Source organism: Scyliorhinus torazame, chromosome 9 (genome assembly GCF_047496885.1).
Source record: "Scyliorhinus torazame isolate Kashiwa2021f chromosome 9, sScyTor2.1, whole genome shotgun sequence".
Classification (NCBI taxonomy): Eukaryota; Metazoa; Chordata; class Chondrichthyes; order Carcharhiniformes; family Scyliorhinidae; genus Scyliorhinus; species Scyliorhinus torazame.
This window is the reverse complement of record NC_092715.1, coordinates 38,451,661-38,469,251: the sequence shown is the minus strand read 5'-3', so window position 1 is coordinate 38,469,251 and position 17,591 is coordinate 38,451,661. Positions and strand designations below refer to the sequence as shown.

General features: G+C 47.8%; 1 protein-coding gene across 8 annotated transcripts in view; it reads right to left on the bottom strand.

The window, feature by feature from the left end:
* Positions 1-17,591, bottom strand: part of wdr17 (WD repeat domain 17) — a 164,586-nt gene that overhangs the window by 12,412 nt on the left and 134,583 nt on the right. For 4 of the 8 annotated variants that reach the window (XM_072515785.1, XM_072515783.1, XM_072515784.1 and 1 more), the window contains 3 exons: positions 12,358-12,459; positions 5,939-6,037; positions 2,038-2,221 (listed from right to left, as the gene is read on the bottom strand). In XM_072515785.1, coding sequence (XP_072371886.1) covers positions 2,038-2,221; positions 5,939-6,037; positions 12,358-12,459 — 385 coding nt within the window. Of the gene's footprint in view, positions 1-2,037; positions 2,222-5,938; positions 6,038-12,357; positions 12,460-17,591 lie in introns of those variants that run through there. The other 4 variants (XR_011948991.1, XR_011948993.1, XR_011948992.1 and 1 more) reach the window with 2 other exon arrangements.

Below are 17,591 nucleotides of genomic sequence, written 5' to 3'. Positions count from 1 at the left end.
TGAAACAGGGACCTCGGTGCCACTGTGCTGCCATAAAGCAAACTACTTTTGATTTGTTCATATTTAGTTGGTTGGATTGGTAATTTAATAGGTTACCTCCTCATTTCGTCCATTCCCAAATCCTTGCTCCACCTGAAGTGTGACACCTACAGATGTCATGCACTAGGCCAGCGAAAGGCACATTCATGTTGCATTGCGAGATAGGCATGTCCCACGGCGGGATCCTCCGGTCTCGCCGAAGGTGGCTCTCCCGTGGCGGGTTCCCCGGCGGAGGGAGGGGTGAGCCACAGAAAACTCCGTCGGCATTAGCGGGACTAAGGGCAGCACAGTGGTTAGCACTGCTGCCTCACAGCACCAGGGATCCGGGTTCAATTCCAATCTTTCACTGTGACTGTGTGGAGTTTGCACTTTCTCCCCGTGTCTGCGTGGGTTTCTTCCAGTTGTTCCAGTTTCCTCCCACAGTCCAAAGATGTGCAGGTTAGGTGAATTGGCCATGCTAATTTGCCCCTTAGTGTTCAAAAAATGAGGTGGGGGTCATTGGGTTACGGGGCTACGGTGGGGGCCTGGGTCTTTCAAAGGGCCAGTCGCAGACTCGATGGGCTGAATGGCCTCCTTCTGCACCGTAGTGGTTTCATGATTCAAATGTATTAAGATGAGGTTCCTGGGCTTGTGTCGCGTTTCACACTACTCCACTGGCGAGGGGAGGAGGAGGGAATGTTCTAAGATTCTCTCTGGATTCTGAGCACGCTCTGACTTTCTCACGGACGTAGAGGGCTGAATATTGCCTCCTGGGTGTATATTCATTCTCTGGAGTATAGAAGAATGAGAGGTACTGTCATTGAAACACACACGGGAAGGGGCTTGACAGAGTAGATACTGAGGCCGGGGTCTACCAGTCCTGCTGAAGTGAATGGAGATTTCAATGGCTCGCCTGCCCTGCCACTGAAAAATTCTGGCCGAAGAGTTGTTTCCCCTGGCCCAGGTAGACCGGGCCACAACCTCAGGAGAAAGGGCCATTTAAAACTGAGACTGAGGAGACACCTCTCCACAAAGGCCGAGAACCTTTGGCATTCTCCAGCCCAGCGGGTTGCGGGTATTCTGTTGCGAAGGATATTTAAGGCTGGAATAGACAGATTTTGGGGATCTCAGAAAATCAAGGGATACGAGGAGTTGAGTGGGAAGTGGAGTTAAAGCCAAAGATCTGACGCGGTTGTACCGAATGGTAGAGCAGGTTTAAGGAGGGGCCATATGGTCACCTCCTGCTCCTATTCCTTATGTTATTCTGTCGACCAACTGGGACAATTGGCCGCTTTCTGTGCTGCAAATCTTACAGGGACTTCAATGGAAATTCCATGGGCTGGATTCTTCGTTTTTGGGACTAAGTCCCCACACCGTCAGGAAATCTGTGGTCTTTTACGCCAGGAAAACTAGGCCGCGCGTGTACACGGTGGCGGCCTGCAGCGGCCGTGTGTGCGCCATGGCGGACTCAGCCCGCGGACCTGGACTGGCAAAATAGTGCCCCGCATCAGCCGCTCGTGCGCCCCGGACCGCCCGCATACTTTGCCCCCAGCCCTGAATGAAGCCCCCCCCCCGCCCGCCGGTCAACCCTCCCACGACTGTGGCGGCCCCGGACTGAGTCCGCAGCCGCCACGCGAGGATCCCGGACGGTGTGAGCATATGTAAGCCACACCATCAGGAATTCGGCCAGTCGGCAACGGAGCATCGCGGGGGCGGGCCTCAGGCAATGGCTTGAGGCGGTGGATACTCGGCGCGGCATTCTCCACGAGTACGCTGATTTTCGGGGGGGGGGGCGGAGAATTGGCGCCGCTCCCGATTTCATGCGCCAAAACGGATTCTCCGCTCCGTCGCCGAATGTGATTTTGGCGTTGGGAGCAGAGAATCCAGTTCAACCATATAAAATCTATTTTGCTGATTGGCAGTCCTATGCACCTGAATGTCCGTACAAAACTGGTACTACATCAAAGGAAAATTAATTTCAACCAACTACTGAACTAAAATTAAGCATGCTTTTTATACCTGTATCCGTAAACCTGTGAGGCAGGAGGTATGGACATCGGAGTGACTGGGAAGATTAGAACCTGTGACATAATCAGGACCGATCAGTCCTTTGATGGGTTCCTCCTTAATCCGATTGAGCAGAATGCTGTACACCTCTCTTTGAGATTCAGAAGGAGGGGTATACGGTGAGTCCTCGAATGACCTGGTATAATTTGGAAATCAACTCTGCAGTTAACAATGTAAAACCAGGAGTCTGAACTTTACAACAAAATACTGTAGAAAGAATGATAAATAACTTGGAACACAATTGACGTAGAATAAAAATGGCATTTCCACCAATCTCACTGCTAAGGCAAATGAAATAAAGATTCACTTTCAAAGAAACAGTTTTACATAAGGTCGCGCTGTCCAGTACTAAAATATCGAATTGATTCAGCTTGACAAACCCATACATTGGGAATCATGAGCATGAAGACCAGTGCCTGAATCATTCAGCTGAATCATGTGCCCTTTATATAAATGACTGTATCTGTTGCTGGTCCAGATTGGCAGCCGCTCGTTCCTCCTCACCATGGTTTCCAATGTCGGTGCCGGGATTGAGGGGATCCTGGGTCATAATGTTTAATGTGACTATTGCGACATTATTGTCTCGACCATTTATAACCATTGTTGAATGTGTTGTCGTCCATCCTTCCCGGAACTCCACGTTTCAATCCCACCAATTAGTTTTCCCGCTCCTGCCACAGTGCCAAAACGGCTCTTAGCAAACTCCCAAATGACATCCAACGTGACAATGACAGAGGTAAACTTCCCCTCCTCATTCTTCTCAACCTGACTGCAGGCTTTGGGGCGGTCGACCACACCATCCTCCTCCAATGCCTCTCCACTGTCACCGAGCTGGCTGAGACTTCTCTCACTCCGTTCAATTCGCAGCTATCTAATCGTCGTCTGAGTATTGCTTGCAACGTCTTCTTTTCCTGCTCCCACATCGTTACCCCTGCTGTCTCCAAGGGTTTATTCATGGCTGTCTCCTATTTTTCTCTCCTTCGGCGACATCAGTGTCAGTTTTCACTGGAGTACTGATGACACCCAGCTCTACCTCACCACCACCTATCTCTCTTGACTCTTCCACTGTTGCTAAATTATCAGACTGCTCATCTGCCGTCCAGTCTGGAGGAGCTGAAATGTTCTCCAATTAAATATTGGGAAGACTGAAGCAATTATTTTTGGTACCCATTCCAAACTCCATTTCCTCACTGCCGACTCCATTCATCTCCCTGGCAACTGGCTGCGGCCAAATCAGTCTATTCGCAACATGGTGTCCTATCTGATCTTGAGTTAAGCTTCCGACCACGTACTCGCACCATCACCAAGACTGCCTTTGTCAACCTTCCTAACATTGGCCGACTTCAATCCTGTCTCAGCTTATCTGTGCTGAAATCCTCGGTCATGGCTTCATTACCTCAAGATTTGACTACTTCACTGCATTCATGGCTGGGCTCCCGCACCCACCATAGACATAAGCCCGTCCAACTCTCTTCTACCAGTTCCATAACTCGCAGCAAGCCCCGCTTCCCTGTCACTCTTCACTGACCTACTTTGGCTCCCAGTCAGGCAATACCTCGATTTAAAATGCTCATGGTTGTTTGCAGGTCCCTCTATCGTCTCGCCTCTCCTTGGCACTGTAATCTCCTCCAGCCCCGCAAACCTCAGGGATCTCGGAGTTCCTCTAACTGCGTTCTTGGGCATCCCCGATCACCATCGTTCCACCGCTGGGGGCTGTGCTTCAAATGCCTACACCCTAAACTTTGCAATTGTCTCTCTGCCTCACTACTTTGCTTTCCTCCTTTACCACACTCCTTTAAAATTTACCTCTTTGACCAAGATTTTGTTCCTCTGACTAATATCTCCTTAAGTGGTTTGGTGTCATAATTTGTTTTATAACGTTCCTGTGGAGCGCTTTGGGACATTTTCTTAAGTTAAATGCAGTATATCAATACAAGTTGTTGTCATTGGGTAACACAATGAAAGTCTACCTGGATGGAACTTCCCAGGCTAACCTTGCAAAGAACTGAAACTGGACTGTGCAGCGCAACAAATCTACATTGAACAGAACAGGAACCGTTCTCTTTTGTTTTATCGTCTGCTCTTTACGAGATTGGCCACCGCATTAGTGAGCACGCAATAAAATAAAGGAACTCATTTTCAAAGGGTGTAATTGCCCCAGAATGAATGCAGAGGAGGTTCACAAGAATGTTGCCAGGGCTAGAAAAGTGTAGCTACGAGGATAGATTGGGGTTATTTCCCTTGGGACAAAGAAAGCGGAGGGCGCCTTGATTGAGGTGTACACAATTATGGGGGGAAGAAATAGAGTGGGCAGGATAAAATTGTTTCCCTTGGTGGAGAATTCTAGAACTAGGGGACATGGGTTAAAGATAAGTGGCAGAGGGTGTAGAGGGAACACGAGGAAGAACTTGTTTTACTCAGAGGGTAGTGGGAGTCTGGAATTCTCTGCCCGAGTTGGTGGTGGAGGCAGAGACCCTAAATTCTTTTAAAAGGTACCTGGATCTGCACCGTGAGTACTGTGAGCTACAGGGCTATGGGCCGGGTGCAGGAAAGCGGAATTAGAAAGGGGGGTGTCCTCGAGCTGGCATGGACAAGATGGGATGAATGGCCTCCTTCTGTGCTGTAACTTTTCGATGGTTCTATGGATTAGTCTCATTCCAATCGTGCAGTGAAGACTCAGGCTAAATATCATAATCGGACAGGCTTCGTGGTGGTCCTTACCAAGGGTGGCCCTGGTAAGTGAGGCAATCTTATGGAAAGACTAGATCAATTTCAAAACGGAGATCAACAAGATTTATGTTAGCAAAGGGGCATCAGGGATATGAATCAAAGACTGGTAGATGAGTTCGACAGATGCAGAACAGGCTCAAGTGGCTGAATGGCCTGCTCCTGTTCCTGTTGCGTTTCCACAAACAGCCCAAATTGATATTGAATACGACTGATCCATTAGTATTGCTATCAACATTGCAATTGCCATCAGGGGGCGATGTTGGTGGAATGGTCATGTCACTGGCTGAGTAATCCGAAGGTGCAAGTTAATGCTCTGGGGTCAAAGGTTCAGATCTCACCATGACAGCTGTTGGAATTTTAATTCAATTAATTAGTAAATCCAGAATAGAAAGTCAGGCTCAGTAAATTATGAGCAATTGTTGTAAAAACCCAACTGGTTCACTCACATCCTTTAAGGGAAGGAAATCCGCCACCGATACCAGATCTGGCCCGACTCTGGACCCACAGTGATGTGGTTGGCTCTTGAATACTTTCTGAAAGGCCGGGCAAAGCCATTCAATTCAAGGGCAATTAGGGATGGGGCAGCAAATGTAGACCCAGTGAGTGTTGCCCATGACAGAATACAGCAAAACAAAAAAAAACCCTTATGTTTCAGTTCATCATCCCCAACAAGATAAGTAATAATTCCCCATTTAGCCTGAAGTGCTTCTGATGACAGCCCCGACCTTGGTGGCAGAAGACAAATGAACAGTCCCTGCAGTTCTTGGTGACGCACAGAGATGTTATCAATAATCGTCCTTTCTTACCCCCCCCTCCGCTTCTCATCCCCCCCCCCACGGCACCATCCTCACCACCCCCCCCCCCCCCCCCCCCCCCCACCATCCTCCAATACCATCCAATACCAATGGGTCAACAACCGTGGCTGTGCGGCACGGCAGCTTCAAAATTGGTTGCTTGTATTTGAAAATAAACCATGATAAATTCCTCAGCGCTGCTCCTGCGTCTCCTCGGTAAAATCATGGGGTAATACCCCGAAGTGGGAGCAGCTCAGGGGAATTTGGCCAGCTTTGTACAATTAAATGAGCACAGCGGGCTGGGTCCCATTCAGCGGTTACGCACTCACTTGCTGGCTGAGTGCTTGCACGCTCTCCATCCATCTAGCTCTGCCGATAGCTGCTCGATCTGTGTTGGCACCGTCACCTCTCTCCGTTTCAGCAGCTGGCTGCAATAGAAAGGAAAGGGAGATCTTTGGGGCACGAGTGAAGGGTGAGCTGATGTGAGAGGGAGTTCAAATAACAACCTGTCAACCAGCCTATAAAATAGCAGAACATTCACCAGCCAGACTGTGACGAGCTAACTGCTCAATTATTTACCCTCCAGTTGTAACGCGGTTTGATGGCAGGATAATAGGCAGAGGATTGGAAGGGAAGTCGGATGTGAGAGGGGCGGGTAGTCGGGTAGGGTGGGGGAACTGTTGGGAAGTCTACAGAGTAGTTGGTGATGGAGGTGTATTTTGGAGTTAGGTCATAGATCATAGAAATTACAGTGCAGAAGGAGGCCATTCAGCCCATCGAGTTTGCACCAGCTCTTTGAAAGAGCGCCCTACCCAAGCCCTCCACCCTATCCCCGTAACCCCACCTAACCTTTCTGGACACTAAGGATAATTTATCATGGTCAATCCACCTAACCTGCACATCTTTGGACTGTGGGAGGAAAGCGGAGCACCCGGAGGAAACCCACGCAGACACGGGGAGGACGTGCAGACTCTGCACAGACAGTGACCCAAGCCGGGAATCGAACCTGGGACCCTGGAGCTGTGAAGCAATTATGCTGACCACTGTGCTGCCCTTGGGGGTTTGGTCAGTTTTGGGGATTTACTCAGGTGGATGGTGGAGGGATATTCAGGGCTTGTGGGGGGTGTTAGTTGCTGGGGGTGGTGGTGGCGGGGGGGGGGGGGGGGGGGGGGGGGTTGGTTCAGTAATGTACTTACCCAGGAGTTAGTCTTCCAGGGTAATTATTTTGCTAAGTGAGTTGGAACTATGCAAAGTTCCCGGACTTTAAATCAGAGTTTCGGGAACTTCTGCTGGCGGCATGTAGGAGGAAGTCACATGTTGGGTGGCTCCTGCCCGAGGCTTAATTTGTTAGAATTTAATGCCCGGTCCCAGGGGCAATTTTTCAACAAATAAGTGCAGGAAGACATAAGGAAGGAGGGGAATGTCCAAAAACCAAATGAAAACCGCCGTGAAGAAGGGGGAAAGTGAAGGTTCACCGGCGAGTGAACGGGTCAGCTCGGTCACTGTGTGGGGCCGCACTGTTCACGGCAGAAAAGATGACCGAGGTGATGGTTGTGGAGTTTGAAAAGCAATTTGCAAAGCACATGGAGATGATCAGGAAGGATGGGAAGAGCGTCAAAGGCTTATAAAGGAGATGTTGGGGGTGGACAGGAGGTATGCGGGGGATGCAGATCCGACCCTTTTGGACAGAAGGAGGGAGCTTCAGGCTAACTTTGATCAGTTGTCCATGGCGAAGGTGGTGCGCCAACTGAGGCGGGCGAGGGGAGCGATCTGCGAATCTGGTGAAATTGTCCAGGTGCGGGATAGGACGGGGAAATTGGTGGTGGCCCCGGACCAGATTAATAAGGTGTGTGAGGAGCTACTCGAAAATTTGTATAGATCGGAGTCATCGGGGAAGGATCAGGGGATGCGGGAGTTCCTGGACGGATTGGAGTGTCCGAGGCTGGAGAAGGAAGACAGGGCCACATTGGAGAGGTCGGTGGGGGAACAGGAAGTAAAGGAGGCAATTGGGAGGATGCAGTCGGGGAAGGTGGCAGCACCAGTACCGTTCCCAGTGGAGTAAATTTAAAGACAAATTGGTGCCGCTGATGGAGGGGATGGTTGAGGAGGCGATAGGGAAGGGGGATGCATCCACAAACATTGGGGCCAGTCTCAATCTCCTTGTTGTTAAAGAAAGATAAGGACCCGACGGAGTGTGTTTCATATAAGCCTATATCGCTACTGAATGTTGATGCAAAGATACTGGCGAAGGTACGGGTGGCTAGGTTGGAGGGGTGCCTCCCGAAGGTGATAGGAGAGGAGCAGACGGGGTTTGTGAAAGGATTGAATGATTTGATTGATTTATTTGATTTATTGTCACATGTACCAAAATACACTGAAAAGCATTTTTCTGCGGCCAAGGGAACGTACACAGTACGTACATAGTAGACAAAAGGAGAATAATCGACAGAGAACATTGACAAATGGAAGGCAACTAGTTTCAAATATTAGGAGGTTATTAAATGTAATCATGACACCGGCTGAGGAAAGGAGATGGAAGTGGTGGTTGCACTGGACGCGGCAAAGGCGTTTGATCGAGTAGAATGGGGACATTTGATGGCGGTTCTTGAGAGCACAGTAAAAAGTCTTACAACACCAGGTTAAAGTCCAACAGGTTTGTTTTGAATCACTCGCTTTCGGAGCACTGCCCCTTCCTCAGGTGAATGAAGAGGTGGGTTCCAGAAACATATATATATATATATATATATATATAGACAAAGTCAATGATGCAAGACGATAGTTTGAACGTGAGTCTTTACAGGTAATTAAGTCTTTACAGGTCCAGATGGAGCAACTGGAGAGAGGGATAATCACAGGTTAAAAAGGTGTGAATTGTCTCAAGCCAGGACAGTTGGTAGGATATCGCAGCCCAAGCCAGATGGTGGGGGGTGAATGTAATGCGAGGGTCAGTGTAGACTCGATTGGCTGAATGGTCTCCTTCTGCACTGTAGGGATTATATGACACAAAAAGCTGACAACTTCCCAGGTCCGAGGATCTTAAAAATAAAAGCTGCTGAAATAGTAGATGCATTGGTTTTAATTTTCCAGAATACCCCAGATTCTGGGTAGGTTCCATCAGATTAGAAAACAGCGAATGTGACTCCTCCATTGAAGAGAGGATAGAGAGACGAAAGCATGAAACTATGGTCCAGTTAGCTTAACATCTGTCATCGGGAAAAAGCTGGAAAATATTAGTAAGGAGGTTATAGCGGGGCACTAAATCTGAGAGCAATCAGGCAGAATCAACGTGATTTGTGAAAGGAAAATCATGTTTGGCTAATTTATTGGAGTTCTTGACGAAGTAACAAGCAACATGGATAAAGGAGAGCCCATGGATGTGGTGTACTTACATTTCCAAAAGGCATTTGACAAGGTGCCATATCAAAAGTTACAACACAAAATAAGAGCTCATGGTGCAGAGGTCAACATATTAACACGAATAGAGGATTGATTAGCCAACAGGAAACAGAGAGTAGGCATAAATTAGTCATTTTCATGTTGGCAAGATGTATCGAGTGGAGCGTTGCAGGGATCAGTGCTGGGGTCTCCACTAATTACAGTTCATATCAATGACTTGGATCAAGGGACTGAAAATTTGGTTGCTAAATTTGTTAATGATACAAAGATCGGTAGGAAAGTAAGTTGTTAAGAGGGGGTTGAGAGTCGGCATAGGGGTGGCGACACGTTAAGTGAGTGGGCAAAAATTTGGCAGATGGAATATAATGTGGGAAAATGTAAACTTGTTCACATTGGGAGGAAGAATATAAATAAAGAGAGAATTTAAACGGACGTGTATGAGGTACAGAGGGATCTGGGTGTCCTGGTGCATGAATCACAAAAGGTTAGTGTGCAGGTACAGCAAGTGATCAGGGAGGCAAATAGAATATTATTGTCTGTTGCAAGGGGAATGGAATATAAAAGTAGGGATTTTTGCTACAGTTGTACAGGGCATCGGCGAGACCACATCTAGCGAATCACAGAATCCCTACAGTGCAGAAGGAGGCCACTCTGCTCATTGAGTCTGAACCGACCCTCTAAAAGAGCACCCCAACCGGGCCCACTCCACCACCCCACCCCCGTAACTCATCCCAACCTTTGGACACCAAGGGACAATTTAGCGTGGTCAATCCATGCCTTTTCCAGTCTTATTCCGATTGGCAGGCAGTGACTAGGGTGTACCACAGGGATTAATGCTAGAACCCCAACTGTTCACATTACATATTAATGATTTGGATGAAGGAATTAAATTTATTATCTCCAAATCTGCAGATGGTATAAAGTTGGGTGGGAGGGTGAACTGTGAGGAGGATGCAGGGACGCTTCAGTGGGATTCGGACAGGCTGACTGAGTGGGCACATAATAATAATCGCTTATTGTCACAAGTAGGCTTCAAATGAAAATGAAAATTGCTTATTGTCACAAGTAGGCCTCAATGAAGTTACTGTGAAAAGCCCCTAGTCGCCACATTCCGGCGCCTGTTCGGGGAGGCCGGTACGGGAATTGAACCCACCCTGCTGGCATTGTTCTGCATTACAGGACAGCTGTTTAGCCCACTATGCTAAACCAGCCGCTCATGCATGGCAAACGCAGTGGATAAATATGAGGTTATCCAGTTTGATAGCAAAAAATAGGAAGGCAGATTATTATTTGAATGGGTGTAAATTGAGAGAGGTGGATACTCAGCGAGACCTTGGTGTCCTCGTGCATCAGTCGCTGAAAGTAAGCACGCAGGTACAGCAGGCAGTAAAGAAGGCAAATGGTGTGTTGGCCTTGAGAGTGAGCGGATTTGAGTACAGGAATAGAGATATTTTACTGCAATTGTATACGGTATTGGTGAGGCCACAACTGGAGTATTGTGTGCAGTTTTGGTGTCCTTATCTGATGAAGGATGTTCTTGCTATGGAGGGAGTGCAGTGAAGATTTACCAGGCTGATTCCTGCGATGGCGGGACTGTCATATGAGGAGAGACTAAGTCAGTTAGAATTATATCCATTGGGATTTAGAAGAATGAGAGGGGATCTCATAGAAACTTACAAAATGCTAACAGGATTAGACAGGGTAGATTCAGAAAGAATGTTCCCAATGGTGGGGGAGTCCAGAACTAGGGGTCATAGTTTGAGGATAAGGGGTAAACCTTTTGGGATTGAGGTGAGGAGAAATTTCTTGACCCAGAGAGTGGTGAATCTGTGGAATTCACTACCACAGAAAGTAGTTGAGGCCAAAACGTTGTGTAATTTTAGATATAGTTCTTGGGGCTAAAGGGATATGGGGTAAGGGAGGAAGGCGGGATCAGGGTATTGAACTTGATCACAGAATCACAGAATTTACAGTGCAGAAGGAGGCCATTTGGCCCATCAAGTCTACAACGGCCCTTGGAAAAAGCACCCTACCCAAGCCCACACCTCCACCCTATCCCCGGAGCCCCACCTAACCGTTTTTTAAAAAGATACTATGGGCAATTTAGCATGGCCAATCCACCTAACCTGCACATCTTTGGACTGTGGGAGGAAACCGGAGCACCCGGAGGATGGTGAGAATCTAGAACTCACGGCCTGAAAGGGTGATGATAGAGGCGGGAACCCTCACAACATTTAAGAAGCATTTAGATGAGCACCTGAAACACCACAGCGTACAAGGCTGCGAACAATGGAATTAGAATAGATACGTTCTCGATGGCCAGCATAGACACGATGGGCCGTAGGGCATCATTCTGTGCTGCAAAACTCCATGACTCCGTGGTCCTCAAGACAAAAGCAGTTAAGACCTATCTGTGCCTCTTTAACATCTCCAACTGAGTGGATCCAATTGTAGTAGCAGCTCAGGAGGAGGCCATTCAGTCCTTTGAGCCTATACTGGCTCTTTGAAAGAGTTATCCGACTAGTCCCATCTGCTGCTCTTCCCCCCCATAATGCTGAAAATATTTCCTTTTATCGTATTCCCAATTGAAGCTGCTTTCGGACAGGCAGAGCCGGCCAGGTCACAACATTGCACTTTGAGCAAGCAAATCAATTGAAACAAATTGTTAGAAACAAGCATTTCACAAGTTAATGAAATGAAAAAATGAACATCGCTTGTCACAAGTAGGCTTCACATGAAGTTACTGTGAAAAGCCCCTAGTCGCCACATTCGGCGCCTGTTCGGGCAGGCTGGTACGGGAATCGAACCGTGCTGCTAGCCTGCCTTGGTCTGCTTTCAAAGCCAGCGATTTAGCCCTGTGCTAAACAGCCCCTGAAATATTTTCAGCATTAATTCAGCACGGGCAGCACGGCAGCATAGTGGTTAGCACAATTCCTTCACAGCTCCGGGTCCCAGGTTCGATTCCGGCTTGGGTCACTGTCTGTGCGGAGTCTGCACATCCTCCCCGTGTGTGCGTGGGTTTCCTCCGGGTGCTCCGGTTTCCTCCCACAGTCCAAAGATGTGCAGGTTAGGTGGATTGGCCATGATAAATTGCCCTTAGTGTTGGGTGGGGTTACTGGGTTTATGGGGATATGGTGGAGGTGTTGACCTTGGGTCGGGTGCTCTTTCCAAGAGCCGGTGCAGACTCGATGGGCCGAATGGCCTCCTTCTGCACTGTAAATTCTAAGATCTATGATAATAACCTGCTCTGCGTCATGTACCGGTCAAATTGTCATCACAAAATCCATATTTTAGTTGAAGACGTAAAGCAATTAATTCCGGCCAGAAATGTTTCAGTCTGTACTGCCCTCACCTGGTGTACTCATAAAGTGCAGGTACAATGCTGTTGTAATGTCTCCTAATGGCCAGTAATGCAGCAACGTAGCCACAGAATATAAGCAGCTCATTTCGAAATCTGAAAGACAAGAACAGAGCTCAATCGTGTCACAGCTTAAAGATTTTGAGTTTCTTTTCTTTTATTTAAGGGAAGCTCAGAAACATTTGAAAGTTCCAGTGCAAAAGCAGACCAATAGGCTCAGTTGTAAGCTCTTGATAAGAAAACTCCGGGATCCTAACTCCCATTGATACTATGTCTCGCAGAAATTACCCAAAAGTAAATGGGCGATGGAATCAAGAGGAAAAGCCAAATTGACTACAAGACAGCCTGATTCCCTGTTTTATATAACTCAAAGATATGTGAATGTCTTAAAATTCTATTAACTCAATCTGACAACATCTGAACAATGGATTTTGATACAAACTGCAGTGTGCAGCAAGCAGACACTCCACTTTGTAAATCAAAGGGACCTGCATTTTGCAATGTATTGTGATTATTTGTATACTGATATGATCAAACTAGAGCAATTATTTTATACTTTATTTTAATTTTAATCATTGTTTAAATCTTGGTCATGAATTATGATTCCTTTTTTCATTTGTATCATCATCTCAATCTAGCACCTGCCATCATTTTTTGAAATAAATTTAGAGTATCCAATTATTTTTTTTCTAATTAAGGGGCAATTTAACGAGGCCAATTCAGCAACCCAGCACACCCTTGGGTTGTGGGGGTGAGACCCACGCAGACACCGGGAGAATGTGCAAACTCCACACCGACAGTGACCCGGGGCCGGGATCGAACCCGGGTCCTCAGCGCCGCAAGGCAGCAGTGCTAACCACTGCGCCACCGTGCCGCCCAAGGCGCCTGCTATCACAAATTATTTCAGTAAACTTTTTTTTTGTTTACAGCCTGCCTGTCTCCTTATCTGTCTCTTTTTTTTCATAGAATTTACAGTGCAGAAGGAGGCCATTCGGCCCATCGAGTCTGCACCGGCTCTTGGAAAGAGCACCCTACCCAAGGTCCACACCTCCACCCTATCCCCATAACCCAGTAACCCCACCCAACACTAAGGGCAATTTTGGACACTAAGGGCAATTTATCATGGCCAATCCACCTAACCTGCACATCTTTGGACTGTGGGAGGAAACCGGAGCACCCGGAGGAAACCCACGCACACACGGGGAGGATGTGCAGACTCCGCACAGACAGTGACCCAAGCCGGAATTGAACCTGGGACCCTGGAGCTGTGAAGCAATTGTGCTATCCACAATGCTACCGTGCTGCCCTACTTCACCTGCCTGTCTGTCTGTCTCTTTATTTGTACATCTGTCTGCCTATCCTCTTATAACAAAGAGCAGTTCAGCACAGGAACAGGCTCTTCGGCCCTCCAAGCCTGCGCCGACCTGCTGCCTGTCTAACCTAAAAAACCTTTTACACTTCTGGGCCCCATATCCCTCTATTCCCATCCTATTCATGTATTTGTCAAGATGCCCCTTAAATATCACTATCGGATCTGCTTCTACCACCTCCTCCGGCAGCAGGTTCCAGGCACCCACTACCCTCTGTGCAAAAACGTTCCTCACACATTTCCTCTAATCTTTGCTCCGCATATCTTAAACCTATGTCTCCTAATAATTGACTCTTCCAACCTGGGAAAAAGCTTCTGACTATCCACTTTGTCCATGCCCCTCATAATTTTGTAGACTCCTATCAGGTCGCCCTCAACCTCCATCGTTCCAGTGAGAACAAACCGAGTTTATCCAACCACTCTTCATAGCTAATGCCCTCCATTCCAGGCAACATCCTGGTAAACCTCTTATGTACCCTCCCAAAAGCTGTGACATCCTTCTGGTAGTGAGCGACCAGAATCATATGGAATATTCCAAGTGTGGTCTAACTAAGGTTCTATACAGCTGCTGCATGACTTGCCAATTTTTATACTCAATGCTCCGGCCAATGAAGGCAAGCATGCCGTATGCCTTCTTGACTATCGTCTCCACCTGTGTTGCCACTTTCAGTGACTTATGGACCTGTACACCCAGATCCCTCTGCCTGTCAATACTCTTAAAGGTTCTGCCATTTACTGTATATTTCCCACCTGTATTAGACCTCCCAAAATGCATTACCGTACAATTGTCCATTTGTCAAGATTAAACTCCGTCTGCCATCTCTTTGCCCAAGTCTCGAACTGATCTAAATCCTGCTGTATCTTCTGACGGTCCTCATCGCTATCCGCAATTCCACCAACCTTTGATTTGTCCACAAACTTACTGATCAGGCCAGTTACATTTTCCTCCAAGTCATTTATATATACTACAATCAGTAAATGTCCCAGAACTGATCCCTGCTGAACACCACTAGTCACAGTCCTCCATTCAGAAAAGCACCCTTCCATTGCTACTCTCTGGCTTCAATGACTGAGCCAGCTCTGTATCCATCTTGCCAGCTCATTGCTGATCCCGTGTGATTTCACCTTCTGTACCAGTCTGCCATGAGGGACCTTGTCAAAGGCCTTACTAAAGTCCATGTAGACAACATCCACTACCCTACCCTCATCAATCACCTTCGTCACTTTCTTGAAAAACTTGATCAGGTTCGTGAGACACAACCTCCCTTTCACAAAACCATGCTGCCTCTCGCTAATACGTGCACTTATTTCCAAATGGGAGTAAATCCTGTCTCGAAGAATCCGCTCCAATAGTTTCCCTACCACCGACATAGGCTCACCGTCCTGTGATTTCCTAGATTATCCTTGCTATCCTTCTGAAACAGAGGACCAATATTAGCTATTCTCCAGTCCTCTGGGACCTCATCTGTAGCCTGTGAGGATACAAAGATTTCTGTCAAGGCCCAGCAATTTCCTCCCTTGCCTCCCTCAGTATTCTGGGGTGGATCAGGCCCTGGGGATTTATCTCTTAATGTTTTTCAAGACGCCCAACTTTTTGATCTCAATGTGACCCAGACAATCTACAAACCCTTTCCCAGACTCATCCGCATTGAAGTCCTTCTCTTTGGTAAGAACCTAGCCCATTTCCTCTGGCTCCACTCATAGGTTCCCTTCTCTGTCCTTGAGTGGGCCAACACTTTCCCTGCCTACCCTTTTGCTCTTTATATACGTGTAAAAAGCCTTGGGATTTCCTTAATCCTGTCTCTTTACCTGCCGGTCATTCTGCCTCCATATGTGTCTCGTTATCTGCCTGTCTCCTTATCCGTCTGTCTCCCTCTCTGTTTATATGCCTGTCATAGATTATCATAGAATTTACAGTGCAGAAGGAGGCCATTCGGCCCATCGAGTCTGCACCGGCTCTTGGAAAGAGCACCCTACCCAAAGTCAACACCTCCACCCTATCCCCATAACCCAGTAACCCCACCCAACACTAAGGGCAATTTTGGACACTAAGGGCAATTTATCATGGTCAATCCACCTAACCTGCACATCTTTGGACTGTGGGAGGAAACCGGAGCACCCGGAGGAAACCCACGCACACACAGGGAGGACGTGCAGACTCCGCACAGACAGTGACCCAAGCCGGAATCGAACCTGGGACCCTGGAGCTGTGAAGCAATTGTGCTATCCACAAAGCTACCGTGCTGCCCTGTCTCCATATCCGTCTCTTTATATGCCTGTCTTTCAGTCTCCTTATTTGTCTCTTTATCTGTCTGACTCCTGATTTGTCTCTTTATCTGCCTGGCTGACTGTCTCCATATCTGTCTGCCTGCCCATCTCATTATCTGTATCTTTATCTGCCTGTCTGTCTGACTCTTTATCTGTCTCCTTTTAGGGGCTGGTTTAGCACCGTGGGCTAAACAGCTGGCTTGTAATGCAGAACAAGGCCAGCAGCACGGGTTCAATTCCCGTACCGGCCTCCCCGAACAGGCGCCAGAATGTGGCGACTAGGGGCTTTTCACAGTAATTTCATTTAAGCCGACTTGTGACAATAAGCGATTATTATTATTACTATTTGCCTGTCTCTCTGTCTGTTTATCTGCCTGTCTGTCTGTCTGTAATCTGTCTGCCTGTCCATCTCCTTATCTATCTCTTTTTCTGCCTGTCTGTCTCCTTATTTGTCTGTTTATCTGCCTGTCTTTCTGTCACCTTATCTGTCGCTTTATCTGTCGGTCTGCATGTCTCCTTATTTGTCTCTTCATCCACCTGTCTGTCTCCTTATTTGTCAATTTATCTGCCTGTCTCCTAATCGGTCTCTTTTTCTGCCTGCCTGTCTGTTTATCCGTCTGTTTATCTGGCTGCCTGCTCCCTATCTGTTTGTCGGTCTGTCTCCTTATCTGTCTCTTTTTGTCTGTCTGCCTGACTGGCTGAGGTAGAGTGATGCAACTTCACCCCATTTCCCAGCTCTTCGTCTGCATTCCTATTGGTTTTGGCACCTCAAGTGCACATTCAAGTATTTTATTTAAACGCGACGAGGGCTTCTGCCTTTACCTTTCAGGCAGTGAGTTCCATATCCCCAAGTTCCTCTGGGTGAATTAAATTCTCCTCACCATCATTCCACCGATTACTTTAAGGGCAAAATTCTCCCATCCTGCATGCATTGGATTTGGTCGCGGGTGGGGGCGCAGGATCTAGAGGCAGCACGAGGTCGCAAACTCGATAGTGTAAAATCATGTTGCAATTCTCCAAATGGCAGGTCAATGAAGGGTTGGCCCTCCCACTGGCTGGTGGCACGAGGGCCATTTGCCTTTCATGAATGCTCATTTAAACAAATGGCCACCAGCATCCTGTGAGGCCTTTCAATCTTGCATGAAACCTGATTGATAAAGATTAGCCTGCATGAGGCAATCCTCAGTTCACAGAAAACTTTGAGGTGAGTGCAACAAAGTCTTTGTGCCATAGTGCTGCGCTGCTCCGGTCTTCATGGACAGCAACGTGCTGTTGGACCCTTGGACCCTCCTGTGTAACTGACTGGGATGGATATTGTGCCTGGGGTTGGCGAGTACAACGGTCTCCTTCCCCCTGGTGCCACACACAAGTATCTATCTGGACAGCACTGTGCAGCCAACGCAACAAAGGTCCGAAGTTCAGCCTGCGTGCGAGGTGATGCCGGCCTGACGAATGCAAGGGGGGATTACGGACGGAGGGCTGTGCAAGGGATGAGAGGGAAGGGTAAGGGATCATGAGGGCAGGCAAAGAAGTGGATGAAGAAGACGAGCAATGGAAGCAGAGGAAAAAGTGAGGGGAGGGAAACTGGACC